This window comes from Ursus arctos, unplaced genomic scaffold (genome assembly GCF_023065955.2).
Source record: "Ursus arctos isolate Adak ecotype North America unplaced genomic scaffold, UrsArc2.0 scaffold_7, whole genome shotgun sequence".
In the NCBI taxonomy this organism is placed as follows: domain Eukaryota; kingdom Metazoa; phylum Chordata; class Mammalia; order Carnivora; family Ursidae; genus Ursus; species Ursus arctos.
In genome coordinates, this window is record NW_026623089.1 from 67,353,075 (window position 1) to 67,375,318 (window position 22,244).

General features: G+C 43.9%; 1 protein-coding gene across 5 annotated transcripts in view; it reads left to right on the plus strand.

Annotated features, from left to right (window-relative positions):
* Positions 1–1,577: 1,577 nt before the first annotated feature.
* DISC1 (DISC1 scaffold protein) overlaps positions 1,578–22,244 on the plus strand; it is a 373,181-nt gene continuing 352,514 nt past the window's right edge. For all 5 annotated transcript variants that reach the window (XR_008957969.1, XR_006410079.3, XM_026504170.4 and 2 more), the window contains exon 1: positions 1,578–1,721. Coding sequence is in view for 3 of the 5 variants with exons in the window: in XM_026504170.4 (XP_026359955.3) it covers positions 1,664–1,721 (58 nt within the window). In the remaining 2 variants the exon portion in view is untranslated. The remainder of the gene's footprint in view (positions 1,722–22,244) is intronic.

Sequence of the window (22,244 nt, forward strand, 5' to 3'; positions counted from 1 at the left end):
AAAGCAAGTTAAGCTTTTGTTCACTTGACCTAGAACTTTTATGCTTATACAGATCAAGTAAGAATTTAGTAGCCTTCCCATCTATTTGACTTCTAGGAACACCATGATAAATCACACCCACCTTACCTTTGGAGATTCATTGCCACCGTTGGCCCCTGCCACCCTGGGATCCAGTTATCCCCATTGCATTGAAGGGTCCCAGTTCAGTGGTTACAGTTCCCACTGTAATTTCTGACCCACAGAGAAGAATGACCAAGGATGCTGGGTCACAAAGCTATTTATCAGAGTCATGGTGAAAGGTGTGTCCTCAGAACCCTTCCAGAGTGGGTGAGCAGGTCTTATATGATAATTTCACTCCAATATTCAGATTTCCCTAAGCCTTTGGATAGTTCCTTTACAGTGTACTAAGACAAGTCTGGCCTTGCCACCTCTGCTATTTAGTGTAGGTCACCTCTTGGTCCATGTTTCCGTCAGCTAACCAAAGAAACTGTGAGGGCCCTTTCTAATCTCTCAAACTAAATCACTGAGTCCAGATCTCTGTTTAGTGGTCTATATCATTAAATTCAGCCTCATCCAACTTTATGTTCCTTCCATTGTTTTCCCACATCCTTAGTATCCATGCTCATATTCATTCTGTCCCCGAACACACTGACTTTCAAGCACGTCTATTTGTTTGCACTCACAATGGTCTTATCTTTTGAGAGCAACTTGGCCCTCTATTTCTAGCTAGATCCTTCCCTTTCCTCCGGAAAGTCTTCCTGACACTTCTTCAAATACTCTTACCCCCCAAATTCTGCAACATTTTTAATGCCAAGCCTCTGGCTCTTGGCACGTGTATTGTTATTTAGTTTTATGTGCATATGTTTATGTTCGCAGCTGGGGGTGAGCTCCTTAAGGACAAGAACCATTTCTGGCCGGTGCTATACGGGGTAGGGGTGGGGGAGGTGCTCCAGTAGCCTCCTTGATTGAACCAAACAGAAGGGGTGAAGATCAGTCAGGGGGGCCTAAGAGCTCCTCATGGACCACAGCCTGCGTCCTGGGCCGACTGCCCAGCGTGGGGAAGCGCGCTGGGACCAGTCCACTGCTGCCAGACGATTCAGAAAGTTGATTCCCATTTCATTTTTAAGCAACTGCTCTGCGCATCTCTTTCCTGGTGTGGCCTGTCCTCCTCGCACTTTCTCTCCACCCTCTCATCCCCCACATCTCTTCCATCAACCCTCTGGTCACTTCCCTAATCACGCGTCTGGCGTCTGGGAGGCACCCTCGCAGACCCCACCCGAGAGGGCTGCCAGTCTCCTATCCTGTACACCCGTTCCCCTCATCGAACTTCCCTTCTCGGGTGCGCTCAGAAATGAGCGAGAGAGCGAACGGCAAACTTTCGGAGGTCCGGGAGACAGGCTGTGCGCTGCCCTCCCCAGCCGCGCGCGGGCGTGTGTGTGTGTGTGTGTGTGTGTGTGTGTGCGCGCGCGCGCGCCTCTGAGTGTGTAAGGGGCCGAGGCTGGAGAGGAAACCGGCCGCCTCGCGGTGAAGGAAGGAGCCTCCCCCTTCCTCGTTGCCCCCCTCCCCACTTCCCGTCCAGCTCGCTGTCGCTTCCCCCCTTCGTGGGCCTCGGGGCGCACGGAGCCTGCCCACCGCCGAGGAGCTGGAGGAGCCGGTGGGGCGCATGCTGGGCGGGGGACCCCAAGGCGCCCCGGCCGGTGGCGGCGGAGGCCACCGCGCAGGTAGGGGCACTGTCACCGCAGCCAGGCGGGGCGGGGGCCGGAGTGGCGAGTGGGAGGAATCCAGGCAAGAAGGGCGCGTTCTGCCCCCCTGGAAATAGTGTAGGCCTGGGGGTGTGCCTCTGTTCCCATCTTGGGTTCAGTGCACCCCTTTCCAGGAGAGGGAAACCGAGGCAGGGCACGTGGCGTACGGGGTTAAGAGAGGCGTGGGTCTGGGGCTGCCAGGTCCCTCCTCTAGGACTGAGCAGGGATCCCGGCAAGCGGCAGTTTTCGAAACTGCGCTCTTCCGACCCGCCCCGCTCGGCGGGTCCCGGTGGTGGAGGAGGGCGTCAGGGCTTGGGGTTTGGATGGGTGCGGGGACTCTCACACCCGCCCTCATCCTGACGCTCCGCTGAAGTTCGGGTTCCACCCCATCAGGGACCTGGAGGGGGGAGGTTGGGGGTGGGATAGGGAACGTGGTGCTGGCACCTCCCCAAGGGGCCGCTCTGCACGCAATTTCACCTCCCACTTCCGACTTGGCGACGGTAACGCCCACAGCCAGGCTCCGGAGAGACCGCTCCATTTCCACAGCCCTGCGCACAGGTCGCCCTGTCAAGTCTCAGTGTTGACGCTGAGGCCTTTAAGGGGATTGTTGCTTTTCAAGAATCACGACTTCTCCTACCATCTCACTGTTAAAATATATGCAGAGGAATTTGAGACTTTGGGAAGGGAATGAGATTTGGAGTCAGGGGGTGCTGGGTTGTGTCCTTGCTGTGCCAGAAGAGGGCCAGGTAACTTTAGACACATCCTTTAACATTTTGGAACCTTGGTTTCCTCAAATGTGAAAGGGATGCTACTAACCTTAATGTGTGCTCAGTTAGACACATGAGGTTTGGATAATATCAGAGTCCTAAGGGCTGGGAGTTGGAGACAGTCGGCTGGCCTCTCAATCTTGGACTTAGTCATACCTCAGTTTCCCCATTTGTAAAGTGGGGACAGGGTCAGTGCCTACGTCGTAGGCTTGTTATGGGGTTTAAGTGTGGCAGTGGATGTGAGGCACTTAGTCTAGTGCCTGAGATACACAGTAAGCTTTAAAAAAATCTTAGTTCCTATTTTTACTAAGTAAAACCTAAATAATTTGGAGTGATGTGGAAATACCAGTTTGACTGGATTAAGGTATAAATAGAGTATTTTATTTTATTTATTTTTAAAAAGACTTATTTATTTTAGAGAGGGAGAGGGAGAGAGTCTCAAGTAAACTCCCTACTGTACAGGAGCTGTTGGGGCACCATCTCTCCACCCTGAGATCATGACCTGAGCTGAAATCAAGAGTCAGATGCTTAACCAACTGAGCCACCCAGGCACCCTGATAATGGAGTATTTTAAAGGAAACTTAATTTTATTACACTCCGTCGTGGCACCTGAAACTTTCGGAGATTTGGCTGTGAACTTGAGTCACGGGTTAAAAAGAGCCTGGATCTGCTTTCTGACCTCTGTAACCTTAGGCCTCAGTTTCCTCATCTTTTTACAAGAAAAGACCAAAGACAAGAAAAGTGGGGGCAGTAATTACTGCTTTTTATACCAAGAGAGCTGCCTGAAGATCCAATGAGGTAAAAGATCTGAAAGTGCCTTGAAGAGTAGGGGTCACTATGCAAATGTAAGACATAGCTGCTAGCAGCAGGGGGTGATAACATCAGCAATTTCTTAGAGCCTACACTGTGCCAGGCACTCTCTTAGGAATCCCTTTGATGAAATCCTCCCTAAACCTTTGTGAGCTGGATATTTGGAATCTTCACTTTCCCTGGACAAAACTGAAATGCAAGGCTATCCTGCCTCTTTCCCAAGGTCACGTAGCAGTTAAGGTAACGTCAGGATTCGAACCCTGGTCTGGGTGCCTCTCAAAAGTGTGTTCTCAGCCACTGGCCAAACTGAAGTGATGGAGACAAGCCATGGCTCAGAGTAGACCTGTGTTAGATTATAGGAGCTAATATATCCTAACATATTTACAGATTCTAAAATATGAGTGGGGGTGCCTGGCTGGCCCAGTCAGTAGAGCAGGCAACTCTTGATCTCAGGGTTGTGAGTTCAAGCCCCACATTGGCCATAGAGATTACTTAAAAAAAATTATATATGTATGCGTGTATATGAGTAAATTGTTAACCCTGGCAGATGAGACTTTGACAAAATCTTAATTTTTTTATCCCGATTTTAAAATCTCATTTAAACTATTTTCTTGCACAAATAAACCATGAAAATTTGCAGAAAAAAAAGATATTAAAATCTTGGAAGGATGTATCTCAAGGATTCATTGCAAATCTCAGACTAAATGAAATCTGAATTCATGTTTTATTTTAACACTTAAGTTTGCCAGAACTCTTAGGGTGGTACAAGAGGTATAAACTGGTATTGAGCCTGTCTGTGTCACAGTTACTGTGCAGGGCTGGGACCCCCCATATTTCTGCAGGGACGTCACTGCTCACCTGAGATGCCCCCAGAGGAAAATGGACCTTTAGAGAAAGTCTGTGCACCTGAGGGAGAGTGAACACCAGGTCTCTCTGCTGCAGAAACAATTCCAAATTCATTTATTTTCTAAATGAAAGTTCTCTTAATCTTCTTTCTTCTTCCAGTAGCAAAGCACTCGCTCATTACAGGGAGCACAGAAAACAATAAACAAGAAAGAGAACATGAAAAATTACTGTAATCCCATCAATGCAGGCAAATAGCTTCATATCTCTGTTCTTGCAATCCATTTCTGTGCTATGTTCATCAACTTATATCTATTTTAAAAATGGGATGCAAACTATTATTATTTTGTTGAATGGCAAAAATAATACTTGCTCATTGGTCAAACATCCAGACATCAGTTTCGGAAACAAGCCAAAATTTATTCTGTGCATTAAAACTTTTCCTTTAAAGAAAATCTGAAAATTTTGATTGGAAAAGGATTAGAAATTAAGTTGTTGATGTTTGAGTTTCAGTGTGGTTTTGGTCAAAGTTCGATGAAAGACCTTCAGAGCCAAAAGAGAGTACAGTGGTGATCTTGACATAATAAGATCTAAAATCCAGCATAGAAGAAAGATTTTGAGTATAAAACTAGGTGACACTTCAGATCAGGGTTATTAGAATTAGAATAATTGTTTTGATAATGATGATAATAGTTCAGTTTATATGCTGCGTTCTCATGCAAAGCAAGCAGAGAGCCCCGCTTTCAGAGGTGCCTTTGGCTGCCACTTAGGGCGTGGGGAAGGTCCCCTCTGGCACAGCCTGGGCCACTTGTGGCCGGTCATTTTTCAGCCAGCACCATTTAGTAATGTAAGACTTTTAGCCCTTGGGACTCTTATGTTGTTTGTTCTTGACATTAATGACTTTGTGGGAAAAATTCCTTAGTGAATGTCTTTTATGCAACAATCATGCAATTTTTAAAATGCCTGCCGCAGATGCTCTGACCATCCTGAATCCATTTTTTTCTTTTGAAATCAGTTTACCAGCTGCTTATTTGGGCAGACTTTGCATTCAGTTTCCAAGTTTTCACAGCAAGTGGAAGTGGGAAAGAACTGTGGCTGACCAATGACTATTACAGATATTTGGCTTTGGAAGGCAATCGGGAGCCCACATGCTGTGCTCAGCGGCTGACAGGATCACTGGTTTGGTGTCTGCTTTCTTCACCCCATCCTCCTTCCTTTTGGTCACTTGTCTACTGTCGTGGCTCAGAAATGGATGGTAGAGATGTGGGGCTTCCTCTAATCATTAGGGTCACTGGTCGTCAAGTGTTATAAAGAGAATCACAGAACTTATTGCTGGATGAAGTTTCAAAAGGTCAACTGGTTAAACCTCTTGAGTTCTGGCAGGTGAGGCATTGACAAGCATATTTACCAAGTACAGATGCGGAGAACTATATATTTGGTCAATGGCATGGTAGTCGTAGGTACAGGAGATCTGGTCCCAAATGAAGTAATTGAAATAAATAGGCCTAGATTATCTTTCTCTTGTCAACTTCAGGTTAGTTTGCCAGCCACGTGGCGTTGTGCTCGTCCATTTAAAATACATGGACAAAATCTACCTGTTCAACTCTAACACTTGCCTGTCGTGGTAGGACTTTTCCCCTTTATTTGCAGATCCACGTGAACTCTCAGAGAAATGCAGTTAGGACAGTAAACTCCTTGAGGTACGTGATAGCAATCTCTGCGGATAAGTCATATATCAGAGACTACTGACAGCGGCAGTAGAGGTCACAGAGTCAGGCCTGCTTAGTTTACAGGTGGAAAAGGTGAGGAAGACAGAAGAGTGAGTATCGAATCTGGGTCTTCTTCTATTACTGAGAGCTGTTTCCATTAAGCTTTGCTTCATTCCATAGTTTGGCATAATTCATCACATCAAAAATACTGAGTGAACCAAACTAAATCCTTATTGATTTATGTATTTTGGTATAGGCTGCCTTGGAAAGTAGTGAGGTTTTTTTTTTTTTTTTGCTATCAGGAACATTTAAGTTGGTGTTGGGTGGTTCTGTGGTTGAGTGCAGTGGGGGAGTCTGCCTGTGGGGAGGAAGGCTGGTTTGGGTGACTTGTGGGAACCCTGATAGCTCTAGGATTCTGTGATTTTTGTCCTGGAGGATTTGAGCTACTGTGTCAATTTCCTATTCCCTGCTCATTGAGGTTCCACATTTTGAACCCTCCACCCCTCCCAGGTGATTTCATTTCAAGAGGCCTAGACAGCTCCCTGCAGTTAGCTGCCTGAACGCCAGAGGTATTTAACTCCCCAGGGTTGCACATATCAAGGATTGATATTAATCATTAACATGATCATGTTCATCCAGGCAAACAAATCGACCAGGAATAGAAACATGCATTTGACAGGTGGCTCAACATGGAGACTAATTGCTTTCATAGGTTGAAAGGTGAAATATCTCAAGTGTAATGAGTGAATTGTGTCCTGAATGTGGAACCTGAGGTTAAAATTAGTTTTGTGACATACACACCTAACTGTTCTTTTTCATGCCTGTTGTCTCTTAATTTGTGAGTGGATTGATCAGATGATTTGGCATAATTATTAGGCTTGATTTATGACACAGGAGAATGAATGTGTTTTGCATTTACAAGTGAACGCAGGCCTCATCTTACTCAAGAATGGATGGGAAAAGGAGGACTATTTTGCAGGGGTCAGATGAGAAAAGATGTAAATATAGAGATAAATTGGGGTTCTCCTGTTTCTAATAAAGTGGACAGTTAGTATTGCAAAAGCTGTTTTGTAATTAAAAATCCTCTGATGAAAAAAGTTTGTGTATTTCCCCATGATTCTTGATATTTCCCTAATGCTTTTCTTTATAGCCACAGGCCAGGCAGAGTGAAATATGAGAGAGCTGTCCTTGGGCAGAGATAATCTGGATTCAATTCAAACAATAGATTTGGAGGCCTTACATTACCTTGACTTTTTTTTTTTTGAGGTAGAATTGACATACATTATATTAATTTCAGATGTATGACTTAATGATTTGATATTTGTATGTATTGTGAAATGGTCACCACATAAGTCTAGTTAACATCCTTCACCACACAGTTACAACATCTTTTTCTTGTGATGAGAACTTTTAGGATCTACTTTTAAGATCGTTTACGATCTACCTTGACTATCAATCCTTTTGTTTCCCTTTGTCTCTTATAGAATTCTCTTCTAGAGACATTAGCTTATCCATTTATTTGTTAATTCAAGAATATTTATTTAATGTACTCTACACATGGTACACGGTGTGCACAGCATGGTGTTTAAAGATGTATTAGATTGTCCTCACGGACCGTCCAGTCCAGAGGGAAGATGTAGCAAGCCTGGTGTTCTTTCCAAGTGATGGAAGGCAACCCTTAGGGCTTAGCAGCCACTCTTAGGATGCTTCTTTGGAGGGCATCCCAGGACTTCCCTATGTCTTCCCAGTCTTGACACTGATTGTATCAGGATTTTTCTGCTCTGGAAGTCCTTCCAGTCGGCCTCATGCTGCTGCCATGATAATCTTCCCAAAGCACTGACATGATTTGGTTACTTTTACTCTGTGCACAGACTCATTGTCCCACAAGCAAATTCTTAGCATTCCTTGCCAGGCCTTCCATAAACTGGCCCCTGAATCCCTAAAATTGACACTCTCTTTTATTCTGGATGAAACAACATTCAGAAACTTCACAACTATCAATTCTCTTTTCTCCACTGAACTGCAAGCTTCTCAAGGGTATGGACCTATTCTACATTTATTCTTACCTTAAATTGCTACCACCGAATCTGGCAATGTGGTTTGTGCATCTCAATAAATGTCTGAACTGAACTGAATTTCTGAAACTCTTGATTGGTTTTGAAAGATATAAAAATAACAGATGTGGTGAATCTACACACCGGATGAGTCCAACTAAAAATAATAACGAGTTTAACTCAATTTGGTGAGGGAGGAGTAGACCACAGCATTCTACGCAGATGAGAGGGTAAGGAGATAAACCAGCCTGCTTCCTTGAGCTGAAGGAGTTTAAGCGGAGTCAGAAAAGCAGGTTAACATAACAAACTATACCAGAACTATACATAACAACTATAACAGAAGAAGAGTGATGAAGGAGTGGACGACGCTAGAAGACCAGGGAAGGCTGAGAAGTTTTACTGGCTCGATCTTACATGAGGGATAATGTTTTGATGTGTAGAGATGGAGGGGGGAGAGAGGACAGATTCCATAATATTCTTGGGAGGCAGAATAATGTGTGAAGAAGAAAGGAGGAATCCTTTCATTTATAATTTATCAACTGCAGTGTTCACTTCTAGGTATGATAACTTTGAAGATAACTTACTCAAGTATTGATTCTCATGCTTGCATATAAAATGTGCTGCTCTTCATCTAGGAAGAGATATCCTAGTTCTCCATCTGTAGAAACTGCATTAATTTCCTGGCTGTGGTGTTGTGTTTGCTTAACTTCATCGACGTTCTCTTCTCAGGCAGCTCCGTTGTGAGGACACACATTTCCCAGGCCCGGGGACGCCTCCAGCTGTCTGGGGACGGTGATGAAGGGGAGTGTCTCTCACTGATTCGGCACTCATGATCTCATCCTCTACACAGATAGCCAGTTGGCCTTGGAGACTGTAGGATGAGTTCTGAACTATTTCCCAACCATGTGGCTTTTGTGTATCTTTCTTTACTTGACTTCAATAGTAGTTTGAATGGAAAAATGGACAAATTCTATAATCCTAATCCAACTGTTATCTTTTCTTAACTCTTTGATTTAGGATTATCTAGCATATTTATTCAAATATTAATTGTTTTAGAAACTTTTTTGGAAGGCATAATGTGATATATAAGAAAAGGCATTGATATTACCTCCGTTTTCCCCCATTTTGCTGAGGTAGAGTAGGGCTCAGTGGAAATAAAGTGAGATGTTCCAAGGAGGTTGCTTTACCTTAGGCTAATCTTGCGATGAATTTATACTGACACTGCTCTTAAATTTGTATCCTGCTTTTTAATGAACAAATGATCCCCTCCCCCTTTAAATAATAGTCTATTCAAATTTGGAGACCACATTTTCCAATAAAATGTATAATTGTCAATCATTACAGACTTGGGGAAGGGGTGAGTCAACACCGAATTTACTATAGAGAAATGCACTCTTTCGGTTATGCCTTTGCATCAATCTGGCTCATTTCTTGAGGGCAGACCTAGTCTTATTTATCTTCTCAATCATTTCTATTAGACCTGAGGTAGGAATAAAGACTTATTGAGTTGCACTGGCTTAAAGTAACATGTGTAATATGGCCAAATGGCATATAGGAGAATTGCTTCCTAACCACTGGTGGCTCTTGCCACCCACGTGGAGAAGCTTAGGCAGTGGCTGAATTAGCAAGGAGAGGGTAGGGCACTTGTTTTAAAGTTGCTTTTACATGGGGGTGCCTGGGTGGCACAGTCAGTTAAGCGTCCGACTCTTGGTTTCAGCTCCAGTCATGATGTCAGGGTCATGGGATCAAGCCCTTTGTAGAGCCCCAAGTCAAGCCCTGGGTCAGGCTCTGTGCTCAGCGGGTTTCTAAAGTTTCTCTGTCCCTCTCCCTCTGCCCCTCCCCCCTATTCTCTCTCTCTTTAAAATAAATAAATCTTAAAAAAAAAGGAATTAAGGTTGCTTTTACATGCAGGCACAACTATATATCAATACAAGTGGTGAAAACTTCTAAAGGTGCTTCCATTTACACATTTCATAAGAGAAAAATGTCAGCGGCCCATATCAAAGCACATTGCCATGACCTTAATTTGGAGTGACTTTAGACGACTGTGAAGCATGGGCGGGGGGTGGGTGCTGCCGCATCCCTGAAGCCAACCCTTGCCCTTGCTTGGTGTTGCTACTGCTCCCAGCACCTCCTACATTCTATTGCTCGTGACATTCCTCACTTATCATGATGTACTGTGAATTCCTGAATCATCAGATGGATGCAGAGTGCATTGCCAAGGCAAATTTCATTTAAATTGCGATCAGAATACTTCACATTACTTGTTGTTGTGGATAAAGTGATGGCTAGCCATGACTGGTCAGGTGGCTGGATGGAAAGGGCACTCGACTAGGGGTTGGACCCTGGGCAAGTCCCTTAATCTCTCTGGATCTCAGTGTCCACTCTTGTGGAAATGGGGGAATGAGATCAGGCCCTCAGTGTACAATTGTGGTCAAATCCTTTCTATAAGAGCTCGTCACAATCTATAATATTTGTGTGTATAGAATTGCTTTTGTTATAAGCTTGCTGATACTGTTCCTAACATCAGTCCTACCTATGGCCTCAGTTCACCTTGTAGCTTGTCCCTCACACCCTCTCCTGGGTCCCCGATCCCTTAACTAAATCACATTAGTGCTTCTGTGGCAAAATAGATGCTTGTTCCCAGAACTAAGTGGGATAAAGACTCTTGATCGTTTTGCATCTGTGCACCTGAGGTTCACCACTGTATGAGTTCAGTCAAATCAGATGGCTGCAAGATGAAGGAGAGAAAGCCTGTGGTTCGCAGACAGAGACTCCTGGGTTTTGGAATTCTAGACGATGCAGCACAAACTTGTACTTAATAGTTGTTGTAGTTTTGCTTCTTCTTCCCCTGCCCCCTTCTTCCTCCTCCATTTCCTGTTCTTAGCTGGTTGGGTCGTCTCTACTGTTTTTGAGATGGGCTGCTGATAAGCTGTCACCAAGCCCAGTGCTGCACAGGGGTGGGCGGAGGGACACGAGAGGTGTCACAGGGAGGATGGGAACAAGATCTTACGGAAGGTGTATTGTTCAGTCTGGCTTGAGCACATTTCCAGAGCTGGAGTACAGATGGCTCCTTTACAAGGCAGCCCTGGCGGTCTGCTCTGGGGGGTGGGGAGGTTTCTGTACTCAGCTTCCAAGACTGTGCTCACCACGCCTCCCTGGTTTTCGATTCTTGGTCTGACACTTGGATTCTTTGTGCTTTGCCTAGCAGTTTGGAAGGGCCAGGCTGTGTAGGCTGCCTTGCACTAGCTTTGATTCTTCTCTTGAGGCTGCCTCTTGGATGAATCCTTTATTGCCACACTTTGCAGCCCGAGGGCAAATGATACCTTATGCTGAATGCTTCCCGGGCTCCAGAGACTCTGAGGGTCTCGGAGGGAGCACGGGACACCTGCTGTCTTTGACAGACCTGTAGGGGAGAGGGTTGAAAGGGTCAAGGTGCCCCCTGAAACGCCCACCACCTGTAAGCGAGGGGAGCGGGTCTTTTGGCATGTGCGATGGTGTCTTGGGCTCTGAGCGCTCTAGAGTTGCTTGTGATAAGGCTTTGTGTGGATGATTAATGCCAAATATATCACGGAGAGTGAAGGTTGCCTGACAGAGCATATCGGGTTGGCACTCAAAAGGAATGCTGATTTTGACCCCGTCAACCTTTGCTTTTCTCAAGGTGTAATTTAATTTTGGTTTTGTCTTTATAAAATTTTCATCTGTAAGAAATACAAGCTCTGGAAGGTTCTCCCTTAGGATGCCGCATTTTGGTTTCTTCTCTGATGGTTTGCCTCTCCTGTCGCAGAAAATTCACTGCTCCTGCTGATATCATTTCATACCCAAAGAGGGCATTCTAACCTTAAAAGAAGTTCAGCTCAGCAACGTTCCTGCCATCGCCTTACTCTCTAAACTTGGAGTTTGCTCACTTCCTTGGCTTCTCAGGTGTTTTGGCTCCAGGGAAGAAATAGTCATGGTTCACATTTATTTAATAAAACCATTATGAAAACGAACCCAACCCGAGCTCACACGGGGCAGAGCAGGACCTGGCTACTTGCTTTCCCACCGAGACTCACTGGCCCCCTGCACATTTGTAGAGCACTCGCTGGGAGCTGTTTTCTTGGAGGAAGAACTTCTGTGAGGCTGGGGACTGGGCAGGCCAGTTGGCTGATCCTTTGGGTGTTCTTTCAGCATTGTCTGCAGTGAGTGTGGGAGTCAAAGGCCCTTCAGTGCAAAGATAATGCCAGCTTGTTCCCTGGAACCCCAAAAGAGCCAGAGTCAAAGGGGCTTTTTGTTTTACCAACAGAAAAGCCCACAGGAAATCCCAGCTTCAGAGATTCCTGTGCAGTCTCATTGTTCCATCAGATCAGACTGTGCTTTCGCCTCTGAGAGAGGCAGTAACTCGTACAAAAAATAAATAAATGAAAGGATGCCGTTCGCGGTGGCTGGGGGTCAAGTGCACCTGCCGCGTGCACTAGCACGCAGGTGGGGCACTTGCCTTTGACCCCGGTGCCCAGGCTCTTTTAGCAGTGAGCTCTTCCTAGCTAGCTAATTGAGGGGAATAATAGCCACATCCTGCTGTGATGAGAATTGACTGTGGTCATATGAGTAAAGCTCTGAGTACAGTGTCTTGCTTGCTTATCTTGGGCACTTGGACTATTATTATTACTATTATCATTGATGGGCTCTTACTAGATTCTGTCACTTACTATGTGTATTCCCTTCATCTGTAAGCTGGGCAGTGATGATGCTTATCTCGTAGGACTGTTGTGAGCATTACATGAGGTAACATACACAAAGGGCTTGGGAAAACAGTGGCAAATTAAAATAGGGGCTGCAGGTGGGCCGGCGATGTCCTGCCCAGCGTCCAGGTAGAGGGGTGAGTGGGGCTGACACCCAGGCTGGGCCCCTGTGCCGAGGAAGGCCTGCCTTTTCCTAATTCATCAGCTCAGAAGGACTACCTTTTACTAATTTAGTTTCCCAGAGGGGATGTCTTTTCATAGTTCATCATCCCCGAGGAGGTACCTTTTTAAAAAACTTGTCCAGTGGTACCATATGTGCCAGCAGTGGCCCTGTTGACAAGAGAAAGGTGCTGTTATCAATACAGCAGGCAGGGCCTTCTGGAAGAAGTGCGTGGCACGCTTTACCTGGCTCGGTCTTTCTTGTTCACTTCACTGTAATTTCAGTGATGTGATTACCATGATTAGAGCAAAAATTTTGCCATTTCTTCAATTCTTAATTTTCCCTAGAATTTTCCTTGAGGCCGAGGACTATCGTCCCCTGCCTTCCAAGGCCCCCTTCCTCACCACTGCCCTGCACATGTCCTCCAGAATGGACACTTGTTAGAACTGACTCTTGGCCCCTTACCCGCCCCTTCTGTGCTTTGCTCTTTACTGCTGAGGCTGGGCATCTGAAAATGGCACATCCCTGGCTCCCTTGCCTGCTTCCTTCCTGTTAAATTCTGCCAATAAGAGGCTCTTGTGGGATACAAGAGGCAGGAGGAAGAGAAAAGCTTCTGGAAAGGGATAAAGAAAGGGGGGTAATCAGAAGGGGGAATGAAACATGAGAGACTATGGACTATGAGAAACAAACTGAGGGCCTCAGAGGGAAGGGGGTGGGGGAATGGGATAGACCGGTGATGGGTAGTAAGGAGGGCACGTATTGCATGGTGCACTGGGTGTTATATGCAACTAATGAATCATCGAACTTTACATCGGAAACCGGGGATGTACTGTATGGTGACTAACATAATATAATAAAAAATCATTAAAAAAATAAAAAAAATGGGGCAGCTGGAGACATGAGCTGGAGCAGTGGCAAGGCTGGCCAGCAGCCCTGCCAGGGAGCCTTTTGTCCCAGGCTCCAGAGCCAATGCACGCATCCCTTCCACTGCAGGAGACTGAACAGGCTCCAGACATAGCCCGGGAGTGTCAGCCTCTGATCTCTAGCTACTGCCCTTCCTCCTCCTGGCTCCTGCCTTTCCTTCTCCTTTGTTCTCTTCCAGTTCTTTCCACACCTTTGTGTCCAGTGCCCTAGATTAAATGTCCTCTGTTTGGTGTACTTGGAGGGGTCTCCGTTTTCCTACTCAGCGTATGGCTTCTGTGGATTCTAAATCTGTGGGGGGTTTAGGGGCTCGGATACTCCCTAGGATCTCATAGCACATGGACCCTTCCTTTGTTTCCATCTTCATTCCACATGTCAGGATTACTGTGATAGCCTTTAAAACAGGTTTTCAGCCTCTGGCTTCTTCCTAATCACAGTGGACATTCTGGTCAGATTAATTTTCCTAAAACTCTAGTTCACCTGGCTCACACCTCTGTTCAAAACCCTACAATTTTTATGGCAGCCATTTAGCAAAGGTACAGTCACCTGTGACCTAAACCCCAACGGTGAGAATCATTACCAGGGACACCACTTCTGCAATTCTAGTAAGGAGGAGGTCTGTGCAGTCAGATGGTCATTCCTTCACCCTGGCTGGGAGGAAGGCAGTTAGCTCAATGATAGACACACCAGCAGTCACATGGCTGTAAGGAAGATTTCAAAGCCTGGCTGTGGCTGCCTCCTGCCTCTGCTTCCCTCCCCTCACTAGTTTCTCTTTCCTCCCCTCTTTTTTTTTCTTTCTCTTTCTTTCTTTCTTTCTTTCTTTCTTTCTTTCTTTCTTTCTTTCTTTCTTTCTTTCTTTCTCTTTCTCTCTCTCTCTTTCTTTCTTTCTTTCTTTCTTTCTCTTTCTTTCCTTTCTTTCTTTCTTTCTTTCTTTCTTTCTTTCTTTCTTTCTTTCTTTCTTTCTCTTTCTTCCTTCCTTCCTTCCTTCCTTCCTTCCTTCCTTCCTTCCTTCCTTCCCTTTCTTTCTCTCTCTTCCTCCCTTCCCCCTTCTCCCTTTCCTCCCTCCCCCTTCCCCCTTCCCTTCTTTCCTTCCCTTCTCTCCCTTCCCTCCCCTTTCTTTCTTTAAGATTTTATTTATTTATTTGAGAGAGGGGGAAGGGGCAGAGGGAAAGAGAGTAGCAGACTCTTCGCTGAGCAAGGAGCCCGAGTTGGGAGGGGTGGCTCAATCCTAGACAGATGGTTAATGGACTGAGCCCCCCAGCGCCCCCCCCCCCCCGCCCCACCCCCCACTGGTTTCTTGTTCAAGTCAAACTGTACTGCATTGGCCCCTCTGCCTCTCCTGGAGGGCAAAGTTGTTTATAAGCTCTGCCCAATATCCCGGGAAGTTTAAATCACATCACTTCTTGTAAACCAACGGAAATATCTGTACTGTGAAAAGTGCAGATGAGCTGTAAGCCTAGAAGAGATTGCTTGGGGGGGGTGGGGGAGTTTCACCCAGCGGTTTTCTGACTTCCTTTAAGTAATGTTTATAGGAAATTCCATATTGAAGAAGATGGGAAGATTCTCTTAAGAGAAATGAACATTTCTCTTATAGAGAGAATTATAGAGTCACCTGGAAGAAAAATAATACAGTTAATGTTCAAACATAGCTTTATTGCTTCCATATAAAGAAACCCAAAACATACGCATTGCAAAAAAAAAAAAAAAAAAAAAATCAAGCCTGAAAAATACATCAAGAAATACATCCACCTTCCTCACTTTTAGTTCTTTAATGGACATCCTTCTAGAAGGTTCACAGAGCCTCTGTTATATACACATACAGTTTTATAGAAATGGGATCATGTTGCACCTTGTCTTTTAGCCTAATTTTAGTCCTGCTTATCAATATAGCACAGAAATGTTCTCATGTCAGCAAATGTTGCTTTACATCGTCATTTCGAATGAATGGCTACACGGTAGATGGCTTGTTTGTAGCATGTTTACTCATCCAGTCACATTAAACTGCAATGTTTACAATTGTCACCCTTTAGAACATGCTTTTATTAAGTTCCTGTATCTAAGGTGATGCTAGTGCCATAACAGGTATTCTGAGCTATCAGTGCCTTAAGACACTGGAAGTGTCTTCAGATCCTCCCTCCATCTACTGGTGGTCGAGGCACCAGGCTTGGCTGGAGGGGCTGCTCTGCCTTGCACGGCCATTCAGGGACTCAGACTGACAAAGGCCCCACCACCTTCAGCATGTGGCTTCCAAAGTTGTCCTGGCCTTTGCCACCCAGCTGGCAGAGTGGAAAAGAGAGCAGAAGCCTTTTGGGAGGTTTAGAATCGGAAGTGGCAGGGGCTCGTTCTGCCCACGTTCCATTGGCCAGGGTCAGTCACGTGGCCAGGCACAGCTGCAAGGGAGGCTGGGAAAAGTCGCTTGGCTGTGAATGTGGGAGGAAAAGGAAATAGGCTTGGTGAACAGTGGCCAGTCTCTGCCACAGCTCTCCCCACTGGTCACCAAATTCCTATTTGTTTCTTCCCTGACATTTCCACTCACCCCTCCCAGAAGGAGACACTGGAGGTCCCACTCAGTCAATGCGTCCCAATCACTCTTCAGGATCTCTGGCTGATGCACCGTCTTCTCCACACCTGAATGAGGATCCTCACATTTCTGTGACTTGTGAATTAGAAAAGAAAAATATTTGCCTTCTTCTAGCCTCTCGCAGTTTTCAGTGGTGGAGCAGAGACAGCATAAAAGCACTAAAAACTCCTACTTGGAACAGGGTAAAATAGGATCTGCACAGTAGTCATGGGTGCAAAGCAATCAGGAAAACCATTGGGTGGGCAAGGTGGAGGCCCCCCAACCAGGCGGTGGGAGAACTTTCTCCATTAGACCTTAATTCTGCTTTCTGAGAGGAAATCTCTTATTGATTGGTCTTCATGGTCTGTCCTGCCAAGTTCCTGTTTTCTTTTATTCTCCATGGCAACATTTGAAGCAGTTGCTGGGGAGTCTGCCATCTTCACGAGGGTGTGCATAGTTTTTGCTGCCCTCTGTTTGGTGGCCTGAGGTTTTTTAAGGCTCTTATAGACTTTTTAATTTTTTTAGTTCAAGCTCATGGTTTCTCAGGCTATACATTTCTGTCAAAGCTTAGTAAGGTTCTCTTCTGTTTTCTTCCATTAAATTCCTTATACCAATAGCTAATCCCCAAGTTTTTTCCCCTAGATTTTATTATCAAGCTTGATTATTGCATTACTTTGTCACCCCATGCCCTTCTTTCTCAACTAAATGGTGATTACTATGAGGCCCGCAAGCTCAGACGGAAAGGCAACACTCTTAATCAGTTCTTTGCTACAGGCCAGAGGCTTTGGGCCTTTGTCACTCAAGTTTTTTCAGTCTTATTTCTTACTGTTTGAGATTAAGAAGCAACCAGCTTCCAACTCTTTCCAATCCGTTAAGCACACACATTTCTGCATTCTAGCTCCTTTCATTTATGCTTGCAAACAAATTCTTTTTTAAAAAATTTATTTATTTGAGAGACAGAGAATGAGAGCATGAGCAGGGGGAGGAGAAGAGGCAGAGGGAGAAGCAGACTCCCCACTGAGCAGGGAGCCTGATACGGGACTCAATCCCAGGACCCTGGGATCATGACCTGAGCTAAAGGCAGACGCTTAACCGACTGTGCCACCTAGGTGCCCTGCAAATAAATTCTTGACTGAGCATAACTCTTTTTAAACATATTTCTTAAATATTTACTATTTCTTTCATTTTATTACTAATGTTCTACTTTCCAACTCTTTCCCTAGAGCTACAAGCATGGTAGACAGTAGGTCTGCTATTTTAGTTACTGCAGGTGATAATTTTACCAAATATATTGCTGCTGCATAAGTTGGGCCTCCATCTTCCCAACCTCCAAGATCAGTTTCCTTGGTGTCCACTGCCTGATTACTAAGCCAGTCCACTTGTTTTAAGTAGTACCCTAGTTTAAGGCACTGATTGCTGTATCAGTTCACGTGCTATTGTAATGTAAAAACCCAAATTCTCAGTGGCATGTCACTTTCAAAGTTTGTATCTTGCTCATATAAACACTTTGAAGTCAGGTTGTTGGTAGTGGTGGTAGGGGGTAGGGGTTCTATTCTATTTACTCATTCAGGGCTTTAGGTGGACCAGGTCTCCTCTGTTTTCAACACATGGCTTCCAAAGTCACTCAGAGGGTCAACATCTAATCAGTAGACAGAAGAAATAAGAGCGTGGAACAACTGCAAAGGAGGTTTTCACAGGCCAGGCCTGAAAGTGGAGGACATTACTTTTGTCCTCCACTTTGATTGACTAGGACTCACACTCATGGCTACACCTAATTTCAAGGGGAACTGGGAAATGTGTGTGTGTGTGTGTGTGTGTGTGTGTGTGTGTGTGTATGTATATATACATATAAATAAATAAATAAATATATAAATAAATATTACTCAGCCATCAAAAAGAATAAAATCTTGCCATTTGCAATGACATGGATGGAGCTAGAGAGCATTATGTTAAGTGAAATAAGTCAGAGAAAGACAAATAACATATGACCTCACTCATGTGGAATTTAAGAAACAAAACTAATTAACATGGGGAGAAAAGAGAGGGGCAAATCAAGAAACACTCAATGATAGAGAACAAACTGAGGGTTGATGGAGGAAGGTGAATGGGGGATGGGCTAGACGGGTGATGGGTGTTAAGGAGGGCACTTGTGATGAGCGCGAGGTGTTGTATGTAAGTGATGAACCACTAAATTCTACACATGAAACCAGTATTACACTATATGTTAACTAGAATTCAAATAAAAATTTGGAGAAAAAAAAAAGTGTTTATAAAATACATGTAAATTGAGATAAAGCATCCCCAGACGAAATAAAAAGTAGTAAAACATAACAAAGGAAGAAAAATGTTCAATAAGTGAAAGAGTTAAGTAAATGAAAATAAAAATATTGAGAAAGGCAAAACAAATTCAAGATTCAATATTCAGTAAGACATAATACATTTATGGTCCAAAACAAAGAAAATATAGTCACACTTTATTTTATTGTTCTTTGCATATATTGTGTGTTTTTTTTTTTTTTTTAAGAAATTGAAGGTTTATGGCAACCCTGCAATAAGTGAGTCAGTGGGCACCATTTTTCCAACAGTATTTGCTCTCTTCATGTCTCTGCGTCACACGTTGGTAATTTTAACAATATTTCAAACTTTCTTATTGTTTTGTTATGGAAATCTGTGATCAGTGATTACGACTTGCTGGAAACTCAGATAATGATTAGCATTTTTTAGCAATAAATTACTTTTAAATTAAGGTATGTACATTTTTTTTTAGACATAAGGCACACTTAACAGACTACAGTATTGTGTGACTATAACTTTTATATGCACTGGGAAATCAAAAAATTCACTGGACCCGCTTTATTGTGATATTTGCTTTACTGTGGTGGTCTGGAACTGAGCCTACAAGGTCTTAGAGGTATGCCTGTAGAAGTTTCCCCAATACCAAAGGCAAAAAAGGTTAAAATAAACTAAAATCACAAAATGAGAAATGAAACTAAAAATATAAAAATTACAAATCCTTTAGAAGACTATAGGATTGTACAAATTAGCAGAAAAACAGGAAAAATTAGTGGCAACATAAATCCTGCCCTCACAGCGCTTCAGTCTGAATTTATGCCTGTGATTGGGGGTCCCTAGGCATTTTCAGAGTGGAGAACTGCGGGGGGTGGGGTAGTGGGAGGGAACGTGGGTCCTCCCTCCTTTACAGGACCTAAAATGCCTGAGTGGAATGATGTCGCAAAATGGCAGAGTAGAAAGCTCCAGGCCCTTGCTCTCTCATGGAGATGTTAAAAAAGACAAAAACAAACAACCAATGAGAGACTGGCTAAAACTTAACTTCACAGGAGCTCTGGAAAATAGTTAGAGGTCTACAGTAACTAAGTGAATGTCCAGTTAAGAAAAAGCCACATTCAAAATGGTAGGTTCTATAGAATTTAAACAGTAAGTGCATAAAAAATCATAAGTCTATGTTAATGAGTACACAGTGTATAAAGATGTGATTTGTGACATCAGTAACATAAAGGGGGATGGAGCTGTGTGGAAGCAGAGTTTTTGTATGCTATTGAAGTTTAGTTGGTATCAATTCAAATTAGATTATTATAACTTTAGAATATTATATGTAATCCTCATGGTGGCCACAAAGAAAACATCTATAGAGTACACACAAAAGGAAATGAGAGGGAAATCAAAATGTGCTGCTATAAAAAAATCAACTAGACTCAGAGGAAGGCAATGAAGGAGGAAATGAGGGACAAGCAAACTGTAAGATATGAAGACAACAAATAGCAAGACGGCAGAAGTAAGTCCTTCCTTATCAGTAATTGCTTTCCATGTGACTAGATTAAATGCACCAAAAGGCAGAGATTGGCAGAATTGATAAAAAAAAAAAAACAAAACCCCATGATCCAACTACAGAGACTTGCTTTAGCTCTAAGGACACACATATGTTGAAAGTAGAAAGGTAGAGAAAGATATTCCATGCAAATAGTAATCAAAAGAGAGCTGAAACTAATACTAGACAAAATAGACTTTAAGTAAAAACGTGTTACAGGAAACAGAGAAGGACGTTATATATTGATAAAAGGCTCAATTCACCAAGAAGATAAGATAGTTATATATGTACCAAATATCAGAGGTCCAAAATACAGGAAGCAAACACGGGCAGAATTGGAGGGAGAAGTGGCTCTGGAGCGGAAAGCCCATGTAATGCAGCAAGCGGGCTAGTGCAGTCTCGTTCATGATTCCTACATCTGTAATCTTTCAAGTCCCTATACTTCGTGTGCATTCTGACTTCAGTGGTGCTGCCCCTATGACTTGGTGATGAGCATCCTCACCTTGGTTGTATCACTTCCCACCTTCCTGTCCAGAGGGCTCTCTTTCCTCCGAACCCCATCCCCTCCAGCTTTCGTATGAGTCCAGATTAATGGCTTGGATCACTTGCCCTTAGCCTATTGTACACACTGTCTACCATTCTTTAGCATATTACATTTGATATTTGATACTTGAATTTATATTTTCTCTATTCGTTGGTCTCCCCAAACAAATCTTCGGTTCCATGGGGGCTGATGTTTTTTTAGTCACTAGCACCAAGCACTGTAACCCGGATGCAGAATCTTATTTATTTACTTATTTTTTACTGCATCAATAGATCTCTTTAATTTAGGCCCAAACAGTGATCTTAACCTGGGTTAAGCATTAGCTAATGGAAGCATCACAGGTATTAAGTTGGGTAGCATAGCTAAGCTACTGAATTTTCTGAGCCTCAGTTTCCTAATTTTTAGATCTGGGGTCTATTTTATTGTGCCTTTACTATGTTTGTCAGGCCATGTGCTACTGCTCTCATGTAACCATCATAACAGCCTAAAGACGGGATACTGTTCTTATCCCCATTTTTCAGATGAGAAAACTGAGGCCCAGAGACATTGAGTAACTTGCCAAAGTTATGCATTCCATAAATGGAAGAGCTAGAATTTGAACCCACATCTCCCTGAATCTTTGCTTATTATTATTTTAAAGATCCACATATACTTATCATTCAGTTCTTTAAGTTCTTCATCTTGCTTGTGATCTAAGTTCAAGCCTTTCATTACTTCTCCCCCTCCCCAGTGATGGTGAGGTAGACAGAATAATGGCCCTTCAAAGATCTCTGCCTACAAATCCCTGGAACCTGTGAATATAGTACCTTCTGTGGCAAAAGAGACTGCAGATGTGTTTAAGTTAAAAACCTTGAGATGAGGTCCTGTTTTCGATTATCCAAGTGGGCCCAGTGTAATCTGTGGGTCCTTCTAAGTGAAAGAGGGAGGAAGGAGTCAAAGCCAGAGATCTGAAGATGCTCAACTGCTGGTTTTGAAGATGAAGGAGGAAGTCATAAACCAAGGAATTCAGGTGGCTTCTAGAAGCTGGAAAAGTCAAGAAAACCGATTCTTCCCTGGAGCCTCCATAAGGAAAGTAACCCTGTTGACACCTTGATTTTAGCACAGTGATGCCCATCTTTGACTTCTGACTTCCAGAACCATAAGAGAACACATTTGTGTTACTTTGAGCTAGTAAATCTGCGGTAATTTGTTACAGCAGCACTAGGAGACTAATACAGTCGTGTTTCTGCTTTCCATGTTCTCTGGAAGATTTCTGCACTAGTTCTTTAAAATTCCCTCTCCCTTCACATCTCTCCCTCCCTCTGCCACCATTCCAAGTCACATTCCAGAGCACTGTGTCTCCACTGGGTTATCACTCTCTGTGAATGTGGTAAGGTTCTCACTTCTACTTAAGGCCATGCCGTGCTAGTGACCTTCCTGTCTGTTTTCTCTTAAAAGGTGGTGCCCAGAAAGGGAAAGAATAGTCCATATGTGTTCTTAGCAGCACAGGGAGCAGTAGATCTGGCTCCTTAACCTGAAAATTAGGTCCCTTCAATGCAAGCCAAGATAATGCTTAATTCTGATGCTCACATCACACTGGCCACTCCG